Below are 20,557 nucleotides of genomic sequence, written 5' to 3' on the forward strand. Positions count from 1 at the left end.
CTGACGAAGGCAGTCCGGTGACAAAATCTAAGGCGATGTGAGACCACGGTCGAGAGGGAATAGGAAGCGGCCTGAGACGGCCGGCAGGAGGAGAGTTACCGGACTTAGTCTGCGCGCAGACCGAACAAGCAGCCACGAAACGACGCGTGTCATGCTCCCGGGTGGGCCACCAAAAACGCTGGCGAATGGAAGCAAGCGTACCCCGAACGCCAGGGTGGCCGGCTAACTTGGCAGAGTGAGCCCACTGAAGAACGGCCAGACGAGTAGGAACGGGAACGAAAAGAAGGTTCCTAGGACAAGCGCGCGGCGACGGAGTGTGAGTGAGCGCTTGCTTTACCTGCCTCTCAATTCCCCAGACAGTCAACCCGACAACACGCCCCTCAGGGAGAATCCCCTCGGGGTCAGTGGAGGCTACTGAAGAACTGAAGAGACGAGACAAAGCATCAGGCTTGGTGTTCTTAGAGCCCGGACGATAAGAAATCACGAACTCGAAACGAGCGAAAAACAGCGCCCAACGCGCCTGACGCGCATTAAGTCGTTTGGCAGAACGGATGTACTCAAGGTTCCTATGGTCAGTCCAAACGACAAAAGGAACGGTCGCCCCCTCCAACCACTGTCGCCATTCGCCTAGGGCTAACCGGATGGCGAGCAGTTCGCGGTTACCCACATCATAGTTACGTTCCGACGGCGACAGGCGATGAGAAAAATACGCGCATGGGTGGACCTTGTCGTCAGAGAGGGAGCGCTGAGAAAGAATGGCTCCCACGCCCACCTCTGACGCGTCAACCTCGACAACGAACTGTCTAGAGACGTCAGGTGTAACAAGGATAGGAGCGGATGTAAAACGATTCTTGAGGAGATCAAAAGCTCCCTGGGCGGAAACGGACCACTTAAAGCACGTCTTGACAGAAGTAAGGGCTGTGAGAGGAGCTGCCACCTGACCGAAATTACGGATGAAACGACGATAGAAGTTCGCGAAGCCGAGAAAGCGCTGCAGCTCGACGCGTGACTTAGGGACGGGCCAATCAATGACAGCTTGGACCTTAGCGGGATCCATCTTAATGCCTTCAGCGGAAATAACAGAACCGAGAAATGTGACGGAGGAGGCATGAAAAGTGCACTTCTCAGCCTTCACAAAAAGACAATTCTCTAAAAGGCGCTGGAGGACACGTCGAACGTGCTGAACATGAATCTGGAGTGACGGTGAAAAAATCAGGATATCGTCAAGGTAAACGAAAACAAAGATGTTCAGCATGTCTCTCAGGACATCATTGACTAATGCCTGAAAGACAGCTGGAGCGTTAGCGAGGCCGAAAGGAAGAACCCGGTATTCAAAGTGCCCTAACGGAGTGTTAAACGCCGTCTTCCACTCGTCCCCCTCCCTGATGCGCACGAGATGGTAAGCGTTACGAAGGTCCAACTTAGTGAAAAACCTGGCTCCCTGCAGGATCTCGAAGGCTGAAGACATAAGAGGAAGCGGATAACGATTCTTCACTGTTATGTCATTCAGCCCTCGATAATCTATGCAGGGGCGCAGAGACCCGTCCTTCTTCTTGACAAAAAAAAACCCCGCTCCGGCGGGAGAGGAGGAGGGGACTATGGTACCGGCGTCAAGAGCTACAGACAAATAATCTTCGAGAGCCTTACGTTCGGGAGCCGACAGAGAGTATAGTCTACCCCGGGGGGGGGTGGTTCCCGGAAGGAGATCAATACTACAATCATACGACCGGTGTGGAGGAAGAGAGGTGGCCCTGGACCGACTGAACACCGTGCGCAGATCGTGATATTCCTCCGGCACCCCTGTCAAATCACCAGGCTCCTCCTGTGAAGAAGAGACAGAGGAAACAGGAGGGATAGCAGACATTAAACATTTCACATGACAAGAGACGTTCCAGGAGAGGATAGAATTACTAGACCAATTAATGGAAGGATTATGACAAACTAGCCAGGGATGGCCCAAAACAACAGGTGTAAAAGGTGAACGAAAAATTAAAAAAGAAATGGTTTCACTATGATTACCAGAAACAGTGAGGGTTAAAGGTAGCGTCTCACGCTGAATCCTGGGGAGAGGACTACCATCCAGGGCGAACAAGGCCGTGGGCTCCTTTAACTGTCTGAGAGGAATGTCATGTTCCCGAGCCCAGGTCTCGTCCATAAAACAGCCCTCCGCCCCAGAGTCTATTAAGGCACTGCAGGAAGCTGACGAACCGGTCCAGCGTAGATGGACCGACAAGGTAGTGCAGGATCTTGAAGGAGAGACAGGAGTAGTAGCGCTCACCAGTAGCCCTCCGCTTACTGACGAGCTCTGGCCTTTTACTGGACATGAAGTGACAAAATGACCAGCGGAACCGCAATAGAGACAGAGGCGGTTGGTGATTCTCCGTTCCCTCTCCTTAGTCGAGATGCGGATACCTCCCAGCTGCATGGGCTCAGCACCCGAGCCGGCAGAGGAAGATGGTAGTGATGCGGAGAGGGGGGCAACGGAGAACGCGAGCTCCTTTCCACGAGCTCGGTGACGAAGATCAACCCGTCGCTCAATGCGAATAGCGAGTTCAATCAAGGAATCCACGCTGGAAGGAACCTCCCGGGAGAGAATCTCATCCTTTACCTCTGCGCGGAGACCCTCCAGAAAACGAGCGAGCAAAGCCGGCTCGTTCCAGCCACTGGAGGCAGCAAGAGTGCGAAACTCAATAGAGTAGTCTGTTATGGATCGATTATCTTGACATAGGGAAGACAGGGCCCTGGAAGCCTCCTCCCCAAAAACAGATCGATCAAAAACCCGTATCATCTCCTCCTTAAAGTCCTGATACTGGTTAGTACACTCAGCCCTTGCCTCCCAGATTGCCGTGCCCCACTCACGAGCCCGTCCAATAAGGAGAGATATGACGTAGGCGACACGAGCAGTGCTCCTGGAGTAAGTGTTGGGCTGGAGAGTAAACACAATATCACACTGGGTGAGGAACGAGCGGCATTCAGTGGGCTCCCCAGAGTAACACGGCGGGTTATTGATTCTGGGCTCCGGAGATTCGAAAGCCCTGGAAGTGGCCGGTGGATCGAGGCGGAGATGGTGAACCTGTTCTGTGAGGTTGGAGACTTGGGTGGCCAGGGTCTCAACGGCATGTCGAGCAGCAGACACTTCCTGCTCGTGTCTGCCTAGCATCGCTCCCTGGATCCCGACGGCTGAGTGGAGAGGATCCGAAGTCGCTGGGTCCATTCTTGGTCGGATTCTTCTGTTAGGTGCGTGAATGAGGACCCAAAAGCGAATTAACAAACAGAGTTTCTTTAATGATGAACACACGTGGGCTCAGATGGACAGGTAGATTCCGACAGGACAGGACAAGGTTGCAGCAATCACGATGATAGTCTGGTTCAGGCATGAGACACACAAACAAGAATCCGACAAAGACAGGAGCAGAAACAGAGAGAGATATAGGGACCTAATCAGAGGGAAAAAGGGAACAGGTGGGAAAAGGGGTGACGAGGTGGTTAGGAGGAGACAAGGCACAGCTGGGGGAAAGAGGGGGAGAAAAGGTAACCTAACAACGACCAGCAGAGGGAGACAGGGTGAAGGGAAAGGACAGAGACAAGACACAACATGACAGTACATGACACCTCAATGCACTTATTGATAAAGCCAGTGACTGATGTGGTGTACTCCTCAATGTCATCGGAAGAATCCCGGAACATGTTACAGTCTGTGATAGCAAAGCAGTCCTGTAGTTTAGCATCTGCTTCATCTGACCACTTTTTAGACAGAGTCACTGGTGCTTCCTGCATTCATTTTTGCTTGTAAGCAGGAATCAAGAGGATAGAGTTGTGGTCGGATTTACCAAATGGAGGGCGTGGGAGAGCTTTGTACGCTTCTCTGTGTGTGGAGTACAGGTGATCTTGAATTGTTTTCCCTCTGGTTGCACATTTAACATGTTGATAGAGATTTGGTGGAACTGATTTAAGTTTCCCTGCATAAAAGTCTATGGCCAATTGGATAGGAGTGGGTTCCTTTTGCTAAATTAAGAGGATAGGAGTGGGTACTGTTTACTATATCAAGAGGATAGGAGTGGGTATTGTTTACTATATTAATGGGATAGGAGTTGGTTCTGTTTACTATATTGGGTGATAGGTGTAGGTAATGTTTAGTATTTAAAAGGGATTGGCGTAGGTACTGTTTACTCTATCAAGGGATTAGGAGGAGGTACCATTTACTATATTAAGGGGATAGGCGTGGGTACTGTTTACTATGTTAACGGGAATGGTATATGTACTGTTTACTATATCAAGAGGATAGGCGTGGGTACTGTTTACTATGTTAACGGGATAGGTGTAGGTAGTGTTTACTATATCAAGGAGATAGCAGTGGGTACTGTTTACTATATTAAAGGGATAGGTGTAGGTACCTTTTGCAAAATCAAGGGGCTAGGAGGAGCAACTGTTTTCTATATCAAGGGGATAGGAGTGGGTACTCTACTATTTGAAGGGGATATGTTTAGGTTCTGTTGACTATATTACACATGTAGCTGTAGGTACTGTTTACTATATGATGGGGATATGTTTTATGTAAGGTTTACAATATGAAGGGGATAGGAGGAGGTACTGTTTACTATTTTAAGAGCATTGGAGTATGTCCTGTTTACTATATTAAGGTGATAGGTGTAGGTACGGTTTACTATATAAGGGGATAGGTGTAGATACGGTTTACTATATCAAGGGGGAAAGTAGAAGGTACAGTTTAATATATTAAGGGGATAGGAGCAGGTACTGTTTACTATATCAAGGGGATAGGTGTAGGTACTGTTTACTATGTCAAGGGGATAGGTATAGGTACTGTTTACTATGTCAAGGGGATAGGTATAGGTACTGTTTATTATGTCAAGGGGATAGGTGTAGGTACTGTTTACTACATCAAGGGGATAGGTATAGGTACTGTTTACTACATCAAGGGGATAGGAGTGGGCACTGTTTACTACATCAAGGGGATATGAGTAGGTACTGTTTACTATATTAAGGGGATAGGAGTGGGTACTGTTTACTACATCAAAAGGGTATATGAGTAGGTACTGTTTACTATGTCAAGGGGATAGGTATTGGTACTGTTTACTATATTAAGGGGATAGGAGTGGGTACTGTTTACTACATCAAGGGGATATGAGTAGGTACTGTTTACTATATTAAGGGGATAGGAGTAGGTACTGTTTACTACATCAAGGGGATATGAGTATGTCCTGTTTACTATATTAAGGTGATAGGTGTAGGTACGGTTTACTATATAAGGGGATAGGTGTAGATACGGTTTACTATATCAAGGGGATAGTAGAAGGTACAGTTTAATATATTAAGGGGATAGGAGCAGGTACTGTTTACTATATCAAGGGGATAGGTGTAGGTACTGTTTACTATGTCAAGGGGATAGGTATAGGTACTGTTTACTATGTCAAGGGGATAGGTATAGGTACTGTTTACTACATCAAGGGGATAGGTATAGGTACTGTTTACTACATCAAGGGGATAGGTGTAGGTACTGTTTACTACATCAAGGGGATAGGTATAGGTACTGTTTACTACATCAAGGGGATAGGAGTAGGTACTGTTTACTATGTCAAGGGAATAGGTATAGGTACTGTTTACTATATTAAGGGGATAGGAGTGGGTACTGTTTACTACATCAAGGGGATATGAGTAGGTACTGTTTACTATATTAAGGGGATAGGAGTGGGTACTGTTTACTACATCAAAGGGATATGAGTAGGTACTGTTTACTATGTCAAGGGGATAGGTATAGGTACTGTTTACTATATTAAGGGGATAGGAGTTGGTACCGTTTACTATGTCAAGGGGATAGGTATAGGTACTGTTTACTACATCAAGGGGATAGGTGTAGGTACTGTTTACTACATCAAGGGGATAGGTGTAGGTACTGTTTACTACATCAAGGGGATAGGTATAGGTACTGTTTACTACATCAAGGGGATAGGTATAGGTACTGTTTATTATGTCAAGGGGATAGGTGTAGGTACTGTTTACTACATCAAGGGGATATGAGTAGGTACTGTTTACTATATTAAGGGGATAGGAGTTGGTACCGTTTACTATGTCAAGGGGATAGGTATAGGTACTGTTTACTACATCAAGGGGATAGGTATAGGTACTGTTTACTATATCAAGGGGATAGGTGTAGGTACTGTTTACTACATCAAGGGGATAGGTATAGGTACTGTTTACTACATCAAGGGGATAGGTATAGGTACTGTTTACTACATCAAGGGGATATGAGTAGGTACTGTTTACTATATTAAGTGGATAGGAGTTGGTACTGTTTACTTTATTAACGGGATAGGAGTGGGACATTTTTACTCTATTAAGGGGATATTGGAGTTTACTGTTTAGTATATGAATGGGACAGGTGTAGGTACTGTTTACTAAATAAAGGGGATAGGATTAGGTACTGTTAACACTGTTTAAAGGAATAGATGGAGGTACTGTTTACTATATTAGGGGGATAGGAGTGGGTAGTGTTCACTGTATGAAGGGGATAGGAGTGGGTACTGTTTACTATATCAGGGGGATAGGAGTGGGTACTGTTTACTATTTCAAATGGATATGATTAGGTACTGTTTACTATATTAATGGGATAGGTTTAGGTACTGTTGACTATATTAAGAGGAATGGGTACTGTTTACTATATGAAGGGTATAGGAGTTGGTACTGTTTACTATATACATGGGATATGATCAGGTATTGTTTACTATATGTAAGGGACAGGTGTAGGTGCTGTATAGTATATCAAGTGGATAGGAGTAGGTGCGTTTACTATATCAAGGGGATAGGAGTGGGTACTGTTTACCATATTAAGGTGATAGGAGTGGGTATTGTTTACCATATCAATGGGATATGTGTAGTTATTATTTACTATATCAAGGGGATAAGTGTAGTTACTGTTTTAAGGGGATAGGAGTAGGTACTGTTCACTCTATCTTTGTGATAGGTTTAGTTACTGTTTACTATATCAAGTTTATTGTAATGGAATTGCAAATAGCGGTGTTGTTAATAGATCAGGTAACAGTAGTGATGAATTAGCAAAAACAGCAAGAGTGGATAGTTGTTGTAAACTGGATGAAAGTCCACATTTTGGTGTTCTGCTCAGCCATAGCATACACCTCAACACTACCGAAGCAAATAGGGTCAGGGATAGTGAGTTTCTAATGGCTAGAACCAACGCAGCATAACAAGATAAATCAATAAACACAAACTAGAATTGGATTGCTGGGCTTCTCTACACCAGAGGTTCAAGGAAAGTTAAGATGTGCTTCTAAAATAATATGTCTTCATGTTGAAATTAAATATGAACACACACCCCACACAGGGTTGCATTCAGGAGTGCAATATACTGACCCGGCAGATAGTTCTACAATATTGTGGCCTACTGAACGTGGTCGTAGATTAGACGCAAACAGAAAGAAAAAATATCCTTTCAAAAAAACTGCATTGTTCTATTACTCTCCCTCTGTCATCAAAGTCTTTGTTTATTTTTCAGTGTACATGTGTGTGTGTACCTGCAGCCGCCAGGGCTGAGGGAGTGGAAACCGGGTTGACAGGTGTCACACTTCACCCCTGACACACTGGGTCTGCACTCACACTTCCCCTCCACACCACACTGCAGATTCACAGAACCTGGGAGGGAGGGAGGGAGGGAGGGAGGGAGGGAGGGAGGGAGGGAGGGAGGGAGGGGGAGAGAGAGAGAGAGAGAGAGAGAGAGAGAGAGTGGTTGAGAGATGGATGGATAGTTCATGTTTATGATGCCTTAATATGAAGCAGTCTAAAATACATGGTTTACCCATGGTGTTACAGTCACAGGGGCTGCAGGGGTCCTGTGGTGACCGTCGGTAGTGGTTCTCTCTACAGCGTTCACAATGCGGTCCATCAGTCTGGTCCCTACAGTCTACACAGCGCCCCCCACTTGCTGTGCTTCGGTACTGCTCCGCATCGAACACACACACATCCGCCTGCCCACTGCAGTTACACTCTGAGGAGAGAGAGAGGAGGGGGGATAGCGAGAGGAAGAGAAGGTGGGTGGGTGGTATGGAAGGAAGGAAAAGATGAACAAAAAGAGAGGGAGGGGAGAGAGAGGGAGGAGATGAGGTCAGGTAAATGGTGAGAGAGGGAGAGTGAGATGGGGAGGAAAAGTGAGAGAGAATGGATGGGGGTTACTGTATGCTTATGAGAGATTATGCGTGTGGGATTGGATCCTAATGTACAGGTACATTTATAATCCCATTTCACACGGGCCTAATGATCAGCCAATCACTTAGTCAGGGGGCACCGTGATAACGCTAATAAGTGTTTGTACAAGAGACGATTACTCAGTCGATAACCTCCAATCACAGGGCTCGGTAGAGTACTCTTCATTTCCTCTCCACTGCAGTATTCTGCTGTCTCTCTGTCTGGCTACATGAGGTTTAGGATTCTAGAAAATATCCTATTTTATTACACATCAAATTTTTTGTTAAGTTTGCAATAACTATGTGATTATTCCTCCCTGATTGAAGAGAGGAGAGGTTCCATTCTAGTTGTATTTTGCTCTACAGAGTAGGAAGTGAGTGTATTTGCTATTAGAGTATAGAGGTTAGGCATATATTAACGAGACTCTATCTAGAGATAGGCCTCAGAGCCACAGAAAGATCATCAAGGTCTAAACCAGTGCTGCATAGTTATAGTCTTACATGTGTCATTCTCAATTTATAGGATTGGGTGCATACAGGTGGGCCTAAACAGTAAGATATGAGAGTCTGATTTGTAAACCACTGGATATGAGTCTGCTAATGATTAAAATGTGAAAAACAGAAGACATAATAAAACACCTACTACAGTCAATTACTTTATTTACATGTGTTGATTTTTGCTTATAGTACCTGTAGCAGACAGGAATGAGGTATAAAAGGCCTTAGGGTGTATATGAAACAAGTTGTCATGGAGAAGAACTGTCACGACTCCTACCGAAGGTGGCTCCCCTTCCTGTTCTGGTGGTGCTCGGCGGTCGTCGTCACCGGCCTGCTAGCTGCCACCGATCCCTTTTTCCCTTTTCTGTTGGTTTGGTCAGATTTGTTTCACTTGTTTCTTGTTTAGACTTTTAGTTTGGCTATTTAAGTTGGTAGGCCCGCCTGCTCTTAGTATGTTTGGCTATTTAAGTCGGTAGGCCGCCTGTTTATTCCCACTTTGTATGTGTGGTAGTGCGACTTGGTTTGGTTCTTGTTTTGGGCATTTGTTTTATGACGCTCAGTTTCGTTGTATAGACTATTTTGCCCTGTGCTGAATAAAGCGCCATTCAGAACTTTCTGCCTCCTGCACCTGACTCCTCACCCACTACGCCTAAGATTGTTACATGAACATCCTTCACCAGGCACCATAGTCTTATTTTCATTCTATATATTAACATTTGATTCCTAAAAAATTAACAATATGAATTTAAACCAACAGCTTGTAAACATACTTTTTAAAGCGTTCTGGAAATGAGTAATTCTGAAACAATGGAGGTCACTCTGGGAACGAGTCAATCAACTGCAGCATAATAGTCTACTATAGCAGAGGCCATCGAAAAACAGGGGAAATGTAGTCAATATCCTATTGCCTAATAGCAGAATTAAGATGGACCTGCTTTGTCAATTATATAGGTATCTGATTCTAGAAATACAAATCAATCTCTATTTTCAACATCCACATATGCGACAGCCCACTGGGCACAGACGTCAACTCAACGTCTATTACACGTTGGTTCAACGTCGATTCAACCAGTGTGTGCCCAGTGGGATGCCTATATGATCAATGGCTTACACTTCACATTTGCAACATTGATCATGTCATTGGTGGCCATAGACATAACCTTACCTAACCTCCCTGATAATAATCACCGTTGAAAAATTCATCTTAAGCTCATTTAGGCCAACTGGAACATGGCATCCAGCCAAAGGCTACCTCTTTTCAACTACTTTGTTGATGTATTTAAATGACTGTAGCATTTCTGAACGTTGTCTGTACATAGCCGACTGTGACCATAATACAGTAGGTAGCCTAGTAGTAGCTAAAGTAGCCTAGTATAGTTGAAAGTTGGATGTGGTGCTGAAATGTGGAGACGAAGAAGCTCCAGTCTATTCCGAATGGTGTCCAGCCCATCAATGAGGAGAATGACGTATTGGATTTTCATGTCCACCAGCTTTGCACAGTTTCTGCAATCAACATATCTACATCTAGCTATTCATTACAGTAGCTAGCTAGGCTAGTGAGTGCTTTCTTGAGGTGGAAAATGTGCGCACCTACAGCCTCAGTGGTCACGTGGGCTGCAATCCCTCTCTCTCTCTCTCTCTCTCTCTATCTCTCTCTCTCTCTCTTTATCTCTCTCTTTCTCCCTGCCTTGTTCATGCACTGCGCTGTCCTTCCAATAATGGCCTGAATAACAGGCTAGTCTGAGGAGTTTTCTAGACTGTGGCAGCTACCATTCACACAGTGTACACTCCCAGTCAGTAGCCTTTTGGGCATAGGGGTACTGGGTAGGCTACTTGATAGGCATCGAGTTGAACAGCTAACTGGTTGTTTGTTGAATGAACATCCCCTGATCAATCCATCCCTGCGTCTCATATTTTTCATTCAAAAAATGACTTATTGTGATATTACAGCTGTTATGATCTGCACATGTCAGTGATAAATAGCCAGTCCTATACTTTGCAAAGCAGTTTGTCACCTATTTGTCACTCTATTGACATGGACACCTGTAAATGAAACGTAGTGACATGTCATTTGACTACTGGGCTGTTGTGTCAGAACATTTTGTTGCAAAATTATTTCATAGGATAGCCTAGCTACATGATCTAAAATGCTGACCATTGATTCCCCCAATGATGTCTCAGAGCAATTGATAGAAATCCATCAATAGTGTGATTTTTTTAAACGAGGGGAAATTAGATTACAGTTGGTTGGGAATAGGCTACTGGGTGGATGTTGAGTTGTTTTGTAACAGTTGTTTTCCCTGCTAAAATTGTTCATACAGTATATGCCGTTTAAAGTTGATCATGAGTGATAATGTGTCTGACTGCAAATAGATTGAGTCTGCCTGAGTCATTACACATGTATTCAAGGCAGGTATCTCAGGTGCACTTACTAAAATGTCTTTCCAACTAGGAAGTGGATAGTAAGCTAAATTAGACACTTATGTATGCTAAGTAACTTGGTAATAACCAGAAGGATGTTGTGACAACATAAATGTCTGTCTGTCTGTCTGTCTGTCTGTCTGTCTGTCTGTCTGTCTGTCTGTCTGTCTGTCTGTCTGTCTGTCTGTCTGTCTGTTTGTCAATTAAAGTGTTTGTGTTCTGACAAGTAGGGCCATATGGTACTGGTTCCAGACACATGCCATACACGGCAGAGAAGAGAGAGACAGAGCTTGGTCCGGTAAGCTGCGGCAAAATTAGTTTCTATCGCGCCGAATATGGAGGCTGAACATTATAATACACAGAGCATTCACTTCTACTCTCTAGTTCTTTCACATTCAGTGCTTCTTTTCTTCTATGTATTTAATAATATATTCATTTTTTCCTTTACAGTACAGTGCAGCTGCATGCGGCAGTCTATTTAAAAATGCCACCTGTTTGGTACAGAGACTCTGGCTTCCTCCCAAATTGCACCCTATTCCCTACATAGTGCAATAGATTTGATCATATGTGCCCTGGTCAAAGGTAAAGTACACTATATAGGGAAAGGGTGCTATTTGGAACACAGCATGAGTGTAATTAAAACAAGCTTGTTTCTTACTAGAATCAAGCATAAAAACAATTAACGAGGCCTCTCCTTTATGGGTTTATCAGTCCAACCAATTACAATTCCTCCTCAGCAGTGTTCAAAAGAAGCATTCACCGCTCAGTGCACAGCGCGATAAGCCTGAACCGCGCTGATATTTGCACTCACGCTAATTTCTACACACACACACACACACACACACACACACACAGGCATGTGCACATGTACATATACACACATGCGCACACACACACATACAGCAGCAGGTTGATGTTTATTGTCATGAATCTTGCCCTGGAGGCAGAAGTGAGCGATTTCCGCTAGATGAGCCAGCTGCAAATTGTATATATTGTAAAAATATATGAGAACAAAAATGTAAGGTTGGGGTTAGCAATTTGGATAAGGTTAAGTAAAGGCTACACCAACATCTTACATTTACATATGATATGTTCAATATCAGGTATGCTTTGTAAATACAGTGTTATGTGGTTACTGTACATCAATGTTCAGCTGTCCTCCCTCCAACTCTCCTGTAGCCTACTCAGAGGGTTCAGCTGTCCTCCCTCCAGCTCTCCTGTAGCCTACTCAGAGGGTTCAGCTGTCCTCCCTCCAGCTCTCCTGTAGCCTACTCAGAGGGTTCAGCTGTCCTCCCTCCAGCTCTCCTGTAGCCTACTCAGAGGGTTCAGCTGTCCTCCCTCCAGCTCTCCTGTAGCCTACTCAGAGGGTTCAGCTGTCCTCCCTCCAGCTCTCCTAATGCCTACTCAGAGGGTTCTTTGAACAAATCCCTGGGTACTCACTAATACTTTATGTACTCCTAAAGGAACTTGCCTGCAATACTCACTCATACACTAACCCAACTATACATTTCCCCAGGGGTGACTGAACTAAACCAATCTCCAATACTCACTCATACACTACCCCGACTATACATTTCCCCAGGGGTGACTGAACTAAACCACTCTCCAATACTCACTCATACACTACCCCAACTATACATTTCCCTAGGGGTGACTGAACTAAACCAATCTCCAACATTTACTCATACACTACCCCGACTATACATTTCCCCAGAGGTGACTGAACTTAACCAATCTCCAATACTCACTCATACACTACCCCAACTATACATTTCCCTAGGGGTGACTGAACTAAACCAATCTCCAATACTTACTCATACACTACCCCAACTATGCATTTCCCCAGGGGTGACTGAACTAAACCAATCTCCAATACTCACTCATACACTTACCCAACTAAACATTTCCACAGGGGTGACTGAACTAAACCAATCTCCAATACTCACTCATACACTACCCCAACTAAACATTTCCTCAGGGGTGACTGAACTAAACCAATCTCCAATACTCACTCATACACTACCCCAACTAAACATTTCCTCAGGGGTGACTGAACTAAACCAATCTCCAATACTCACTCATACACTACCCCAACTATACATTTCCCCAGGGGTGACTGAATTAAACCAATCTCCAATACTTACTCAAACACTACCCCAACTATACATTTCCCCAGTGGTGACTAAACTAAACCAATCTCCAATACTTACTCATACACTGGTTGGCAGAGTCTCCGGTGGCCCTGGCCCAAGGCCTGTCCTGGTAGAATGGGTGACACCTCTGGCAGTCCACCCCGACAGTGTGATGCTGGCAGTCACACACCAGAGCCCCCTGCTCGTCCAACACACACTCACTGCCATGGCCATTACACTTACACCTGGCGGATTAAGATGGAGAGGTGTGTGTGTACCCACACACACATTTACAGATATACACTTGTATGGACTCAAACTTACAGTATATGCACTGAGCGCACACACGTGCACGCATGTACGAATACACACACACACAAACACATACACACACATAAAAGAAAATTAACAGAGAACAGAGAATAGGACAGAACGGAGGAGATGTAAAATGAGAAAGTATTTTCACTGTGACTTTTCACCTCCCATTACCTATCAGTGGCAGATACAGTACATCGCCTTGGATAACGTGGGGTTTTATACCCTTCAGTGAATACTGTTCTGCTCATCTCCCCTGTGTGCCCAACTCTCGTCTGCACAAGATGTCCCTGAGCGTAAACAACTTCAACTACCAGTCACTGTGTGTGTATGTGTGTGCATGTGAGTTATTGTGCTATATATCAAGTTATGCATATCCTTTCCAACCAGTCGAGAAAAGACCATTTCCTATGTCTAGAAGTCATTTAATGATCAAGGATGTTTGGCCAATAGCTGTTAGCTGAGGCCCTATCTTTACTGTCACACGGTGAGGATGACAGTGTCTTATTCTCCTTGTTGTGTTGACTCTGTATAGTGCCTGCTTGCATCCCAACTGACACCCTCTTCCCTATAAAGTGCATTACTTTTGACTAGAGCTCTTTGGGCCCTGGTAAAAAGTAGTGCATGAAATAGAGTGCCATTTGGGGTGCATCCTCTGTCATTGGTTCTGCAGAGGGCCTTTCTGTGAGGGAAGAGGGGGGCTTATCATCGCCTGTCCCTGTCAGATTTAACCAGCTGTCCCAGATCCAGACTCTTTATGCTAACGGCTCCCAATCAGTTATTTCTGTTTCTGTTGTTGTTGTTGTTGTGACAAGGAAGTTGTTAGTAAGAAAGTGAAAATTGCCCCCAACCACCAACTCAGATGTCTCTAGTAGTAAACTCTGAGGTAATCTTGACAACCACAATAATGAATATGGCACAGAGAATAGCTCATATAGCAGCTTAGTAGTCCGTCAGTTCTGGACCATTTCTTTTTACTATTTTTAGTTACTATACTCCACTAGCTGACCATTTAATCAGACACATTGACATACCCTGACACTAATTGTGTCCATTCATAACATTCAGTAATGCGAATTGACCAAGCGACAAGTGCTAACACTGCTCTGGCCAATTCAACAAGCTAGGCTGACTACGCAAGCCCAACAAGTTGTCAGCTTGCCCCCCTTCATTCCCTCAGGTGTCATGGTGACATTGTTGGGTCATTTGTCAAACTGTCACCCCTCGCTTTGATCATAAACACTTATGACAGGTGTCAGATCCTGTTGAAGCAGTGAAGGCTTCATCTCAACTACTTAAGAAGGTTCATGTTATTGTGCCGTGCCCATGGACATCCTGTCTGTGCTGCCCGCCTCCTGTTGTCCCTTCTCGTTACTGTGAGGAATAAGCCCAGGGACCAGCAGACCTGTGTTCAAGTATTATTTGAAATCTTTCAAATACTTGGAGTGTTTGCTCTGGTCTACCCGGAGTGCCAGTTGCGCCGGGTTTGCCGTTTTTGAATGATTTCAAATAGAATTTGAACCCAGGTCTGAGGACAAGAGACAGAGCAAGGACAGTGATGGAAAAGACATGGGGACAGAGGAGGATGATGTGGCTCTGTTCTTTTTAGGGGTGAACTTGGTAGATTGTAGCCTTACAATCTACTGTATGGGCTTGTGTTGAGTTAGAGTATTTGTTATGTAAAAAGGATACAGAGAGGGAGGAAATGTGGAGAAGCATTTTATTATCTGTTTTAATATCTATTTTATTATCTACAAAATGGGTCACTATAACGAGCTGGGTTGTTGTTTCATAGTCGAGTCTGTCTGAGAAATGAGCAAAGACAAAGATAAATCAAAGCAAACAGGCTCTCTCTCTTCTTCTCTCCCTCTCTTCTTCTCTCTCTCTCTTCTTCTCTCCCTCTCTTCTTCTCTCTCTCTCTTCTTCTCTCCCTCTCTTCTTCGCTCCTTCTCTTGTTCTCTCCCTTTTTCTCTCCCTCCCTCTCTTAGACGTCAGGTGTGTGTTACCTGGCGCCTACGGAGAAATCGGAGATGGCGTAGAAGTAGGATCGCAGCACCTTGGCGTCCTTGAAGAACTCATCTCCGAATGTGTTGAGCCTGTCCAGAGAGATGAGCAGGTCAGTGGCTGTCACCCACTCCTAAAGGATGAGACAGAGACAAGGAGAGGGGGATGAGGAGGAGGGGATGGAGGGATGGTGGCTGTCAGCTACTCCTACAGAGTGGGACCGAGAGGAGAGGGACATGAGCGGGAAGGGGATGGAGGGATGGTGGCTGTCAGCTACTCCTACAGAGTGGGACCGAGAGGAGAGGGGGATGAGGAGGAGGGGATGGAGGGATGGTGGCTGTCAGCTACTCCTACAGAGTGGGACTGAGAGGAGAGGGGGATGAGGAGGAGGGGATGGAGGGATGGTGGCTGTCAGCTACTCATACAGAGTGGGACTGAGAGGAGAGGGGGATGAGGAGGAGGGGATGGAGGGATGGTGGCTGTCAGCTACTCCTACAGAGTGGGACTGAGAGGAGAGGGGGATGAGGAGGAGGGGATGGAGGGATGGTGGCTGTCAGCTACTCCTACAGAGTGGGACTGAGAGGAGAGGGGGATGAGGAGGAGGGGATGGAGGGATGGTGGCTGTCAGCTACTCCTACAGAGTGGGACCGAGAGGAGAGGGGGGTGAGGAGGAGGGGATGGAGGGATGGTGGCTGTCAGCTACTCCTACAGAGTGGGACCGAGAGGAGAGGGGGATGAGGAGGAGGGGATGGAGGGATGGTGGCTGTCAGCTACTCCTACAGAGTGGGACCGAGAGGAGAGGGGGATGAGGAGGAGGGGATGGAAGGATGGTGGCTGTCAGCTACTCCTACAGAGTGGGACTGAGAGGAGAGGGGGATGAGGAGGAGGGGATGGAGGGATGGTGGCTGTCAGCTACTCCTACAGAGTGGGACCGAGAGGAGAGGAACATGAGCGGGAAGGGTTAGAGCGGTCGGAGGGAAGTAATGGGTTGAGATGGAGAACAAAAGGGAAAGGTAAAGACAGATTCAGGCTCGGTCAGAAGGTGGAGGAAGAATAGGATGGGAGAGAAAGGGGGGAGAGAGAGAAAGATAGAAAGCGAATGGGAGTCAAGAGAAAGAGGGGAAGGGCAGGGTGTGGCTCTGAAAGAGATATAATAGAAGAACGAAATAAGAAATAAATAGAGAGGAAATGAGAAGAGATAAAGAGATGATATAAGCTAGAGAGGACACCTGGTACAGGGTTCCCAGACTCTTTCATTATAATGGATAAGGTTTTAGCAGTACACAGATATGATGACAGCTACAGTATATGAAGCTGAATGCACCATGGAGGGGCTGAATTGGAACAGTTAAATAGAATGGATTGTGAGAGGTGGAGACGAAGCGAGGGAGGGGAGAGGAAAGAAAGAGGGAAAGACAAACAGCAGGATAAAGGTAAACAGAAGAGAGAAATAGGGGGAGGAAGATCAAACAGGGTCAGTTGAGGAGAGAACAAAAGGAGAAAAGATGGAATAAGGGAATGTTTCTCTCCTCACAACTTTAAAACAAATAGATTACAGAAACGTTGTGTCTTTCACTTGGCTGGTTGGGGACTCTGTGGACTGTATGACATCCCGAAAAAGCCTGTTTTAATCCTGTGTTGTGTTTTCTGTACACTCTCCCCTGAGGGGTGTTTGAAGTAGGGGACCAGGGGAATGAGAGGAACGGTAGGAGAGTGGAGAGGATAGGCCTCAGACGAACAACATGTGGAACAGTTGGGTACATGTACTGTACGCCTGCCTCAAGATCTCCTGGCTAGCATGCCGTACCAAGGACTAGGGGAATTGGGTAGCACCTTGTATGATGTTGATTCTTATTGAATATAGTTAGCCTATAAGACCACATATATGAGAAGATGTGACAACTCGACTTCAAGAAGAAGAAAAGTAGGGGATTTTTCTCTATAGCAAGATGGAAACATAGTGAAGACTAATTAAGTCTATAGTATATTTTTCAAACCCTATATTTTTTATTTATTTTTATTTATTTCACCTTTATTTAACCAGGTAGGCTAGTTGAGAACAAGTTCTCATTTACAATTGCGACCTGGCCAAGACAAAGCACAGCAGTTCGACACATACAACAACACAGAGTTACACATGGAATAAACAAACATACAGTCAATCAAAATGTAGATTAAATTAAACTATTATTTGGACAAGTTCATGTAAAATGCAACCAATAATTGTCCTCTAGAGTTAGCTTCACAACTTGTTTTGTGTGATCTGTTACTGTGTATATAAAGCAGTGCTACTGCAGTAAAACTTTATATTTAGCACTGCCTCAAAGACTATTATTCTATAAGGCTGTCTAAGAGTCTCTCTGATTGTCGTTTGTAAGAGATTCTGTAGGGCCACCTGTGACAGCTGTTTGTTCACCCCACCCACCTACAACTGTTAATAACCCATCCGCATCCGCCCAACTACATGTGATAAAGTGAAAATATGAGGCCCACACCCAACCCTAACCCGCAAATATAGAAAATGCGCTATAGACTACAGTCAAAGACTGCAGAATTATTTTTGACGGGGTTGTTTTGCCTGATTTAAATAGGTGTCTGCTTATAATTTCTGACATTCTGGTAGGCTATTTGTCAGTCAACTTGTCTGTAATTAGATACATGTAACTTCTCTTTTGTCAATATATGTTGCCCTCGAAGACTAAATAAACCCTTGCCCAACAGAATAACGTAATAGAATTCATGATTCAATCTAGTTGACATCGGTAAAGTTTTCTCTGTCATCTTTCGCGGAGAAAAGACGTTAAGGGACTGGGGAGAAAATATAATAAAGCAACAAAAATAAAAACAGGAAAGATTTTCTGTGCAAAATGTACAAATTACATAAGTTTGACTGGTTGTAAGGAAAAACAAAGCTGTGAAAATGACCCAATGTGTTTCTGATAAGATTTAAGTTCGTCTTCGATGCATATTTTATTTGGGAGAAATACTATCAGCTTTTATGATGAAGACAGCACCTCTACAGATGGTATCTAACTGAACATTGTATTCTCTCAAGGTGCAGAACGAAATACACCATATACCTCCACTCCTGTTCCCAAGTCCAAATGTTGCTTTGGTATATCGTGTTATATCAAATGTTTAATTCTGCAGGAGTTATTATTAAGGCTTGAGCCCTATTCGCACGGGCCAGTATTATTAGAGAACGTTGGTTATGTATTTATTACCCCAGAATGTCCGTTATTCCAGAGGATGATTCAGGTGGGATAAGTTTTTTCCAAACTGCCACCTGTAATTCTTTCTTAATTTTTAAATATGTTTAATACATCAATTATTATGATGGAAGCCTGGAGGTTTTTTCTAGGTGTGAAGACATTTCAACAAGTCCAGGCGATAACAGGCTACACTAACAAATCGAGCTTGGTTCGCAAGTTTCTAAACCATATCAAACCATCTTTGGTATAGTGTTGCCATAATATTTGAATCGAAGAAGTGTGATCATAATCATTCAAATATTTTAGTGATCCGCAGTAGAAGACGTCCTAAATGCCCCCCAGTCTTCAGATGTGAGCCAAAACAGCTGACTTGCACTTGATATGCATTTTCAGGCTATGGATGAGGAAGTGAACTTGTTTAGCTCAGTTTAGCTCAGTTGTATGCTGCTTTGGGATCTATTAACAGAAAGTGTTTCATTAAATAGGCACAATATGTTCTACGATGCATTTGCCGATGTCCAATTAACTTGCACAAAACATATAAACAAAAGCATTCACTGTGAAAGTTGATATATATAGGCCCTTCATATATATTTTATGCACATCACTTTGTTAAATTTATCGAGGCAGTTATTGTTTTCTTGCTCAAACCGCGAGCAACACCTGTAAAACTCTAATATTTCTCTCAAAACACAGGGATGTTGATTCGCATAAGGATGAGTGTTATCAGAGGACTTTGGAGTTTGCCAAAAAAACTGTAGGTTATTCTGGTTAGTCAATGAACAAGATTTCAGTTTCCATTTAACCCATCTAAACAGTAGGCTACAGTTCCCTTGACATGTCATAGTCCTATTTGAAGTCCTGTCTTGTGACTGTCGAATTTGTATAGCGCCTCACAATCATCACACCAACATGGCTGGCACTGCTATCATCCTCTTTGCCACTTCACCAAATCTTTTCAAAACATTACTTTTCTGGCCATCCCTTTTCTTTATTTTCAACTCTCCTTTCGCAGCTTTTGTCTTCTTGAATTAAACTTCAACATTTCAACACAACTTCAACTTTTTCTGCCCGTCACCAAAAGCATTATTTGGCGATTGGCTGTGTAGGCAATTTGGTGTGAGTACAGTTAAGCCCTAAAGCTTAGGCTTATAAACTAAACTAATACCAGATAGCCTAAAATAATGAAAGAACAACCTCAATGTAGACTACATAAATTGCACAATAATTACACATTTATGGATTTTTTTAAAGTATTGTTTAATGACCCTAAACCCGTCCAACCCACGGATATGACCGTGGGGACTGCAGGTTATGAGTCAAGCCGCGCATCACTAGTGGAGAGTCAAATGGTCATGAAGCCTGTTTGGAACGTGGTGGAAATCTAGAACACATGTGTTCCATAACCCCTTTAACCCTTAAAGGGGCAGAAACAGTAGGACTCCTGGACCTTGGTGACTTATGTGGGTCAACAGGGCCAGACCTGGGTTAGACCTGGGTCAGATGTGTTCACATTGTGGATGGGTACTACTGCCTGGAGGTGGATCAAATGTTCAAATCCAGGTCAACATAACAGTGAAAATAGCTGAGAATTAGACCAAAACAATCATAGAAAGTGGTCATTTGTAATATGTGAACAATGTCCTTTGGAGCTAATGTGGTGATCAGTGAATATCCTTTATTCTCACTCTCCTGCTACTTTATTAGCTCTCTGTCTCTGTGTCTCTCTGCCTGTCTATTTTTCTGTCTCTCTCTCTCTGTC

At 44.3% G+C, this 20,557-nt stretch overlaps 1 protein-coding gene across 1 annotated transcript in view; it reads right to left on the reverse strand.

Annotated features, from left to right (window-relative positions):
* Positions 1-20,557, reverse strand: part of LOC110523381 (laminin subunit gamma-3) — a 204,510-nt gene that overhangs the window by 147,445 nt on the left and 36,508 nt on the right. Inside the window, exons 3-6 of the mRNA XM_036977011.1 lie at positions 15,586-15,716; positions 13,343-13,509; positions 7,829-8,017; positions 7,548-7,665 (exon numbers count right to left, since the gene is read on the reverse strand). Coding sequence (XP_036832906.1) covers positions 7,548-7,665; positions 7,829-8,017; positions 13,343-13,509; positions 15,586-15,716 — 605 coding nt within the window. The remainder of the gene's footprint in view (positions 1-7,547; positions 7,666-7,828; positions 8,018-13,342; positions 13,510-15,585; positions 15,717-20,557) is intronic.

This window comes from Oncorhynchus mykiss, chromosome 5 (assembly GCF_013265735.2).
Source record: "Oncorhynchus mykiss isolate Arlee chromosome 5, USDA_OmykA_1.1, whole genome shotgun sequence".
NCBI classification, from domain to species: domain Eukaryota; kingdom Metazoa; phylum Chordata; class Actinopteri; order Salmoniformes; family Salmonidae; genus Oncorhynchus; species Oncorhynchus mykiss.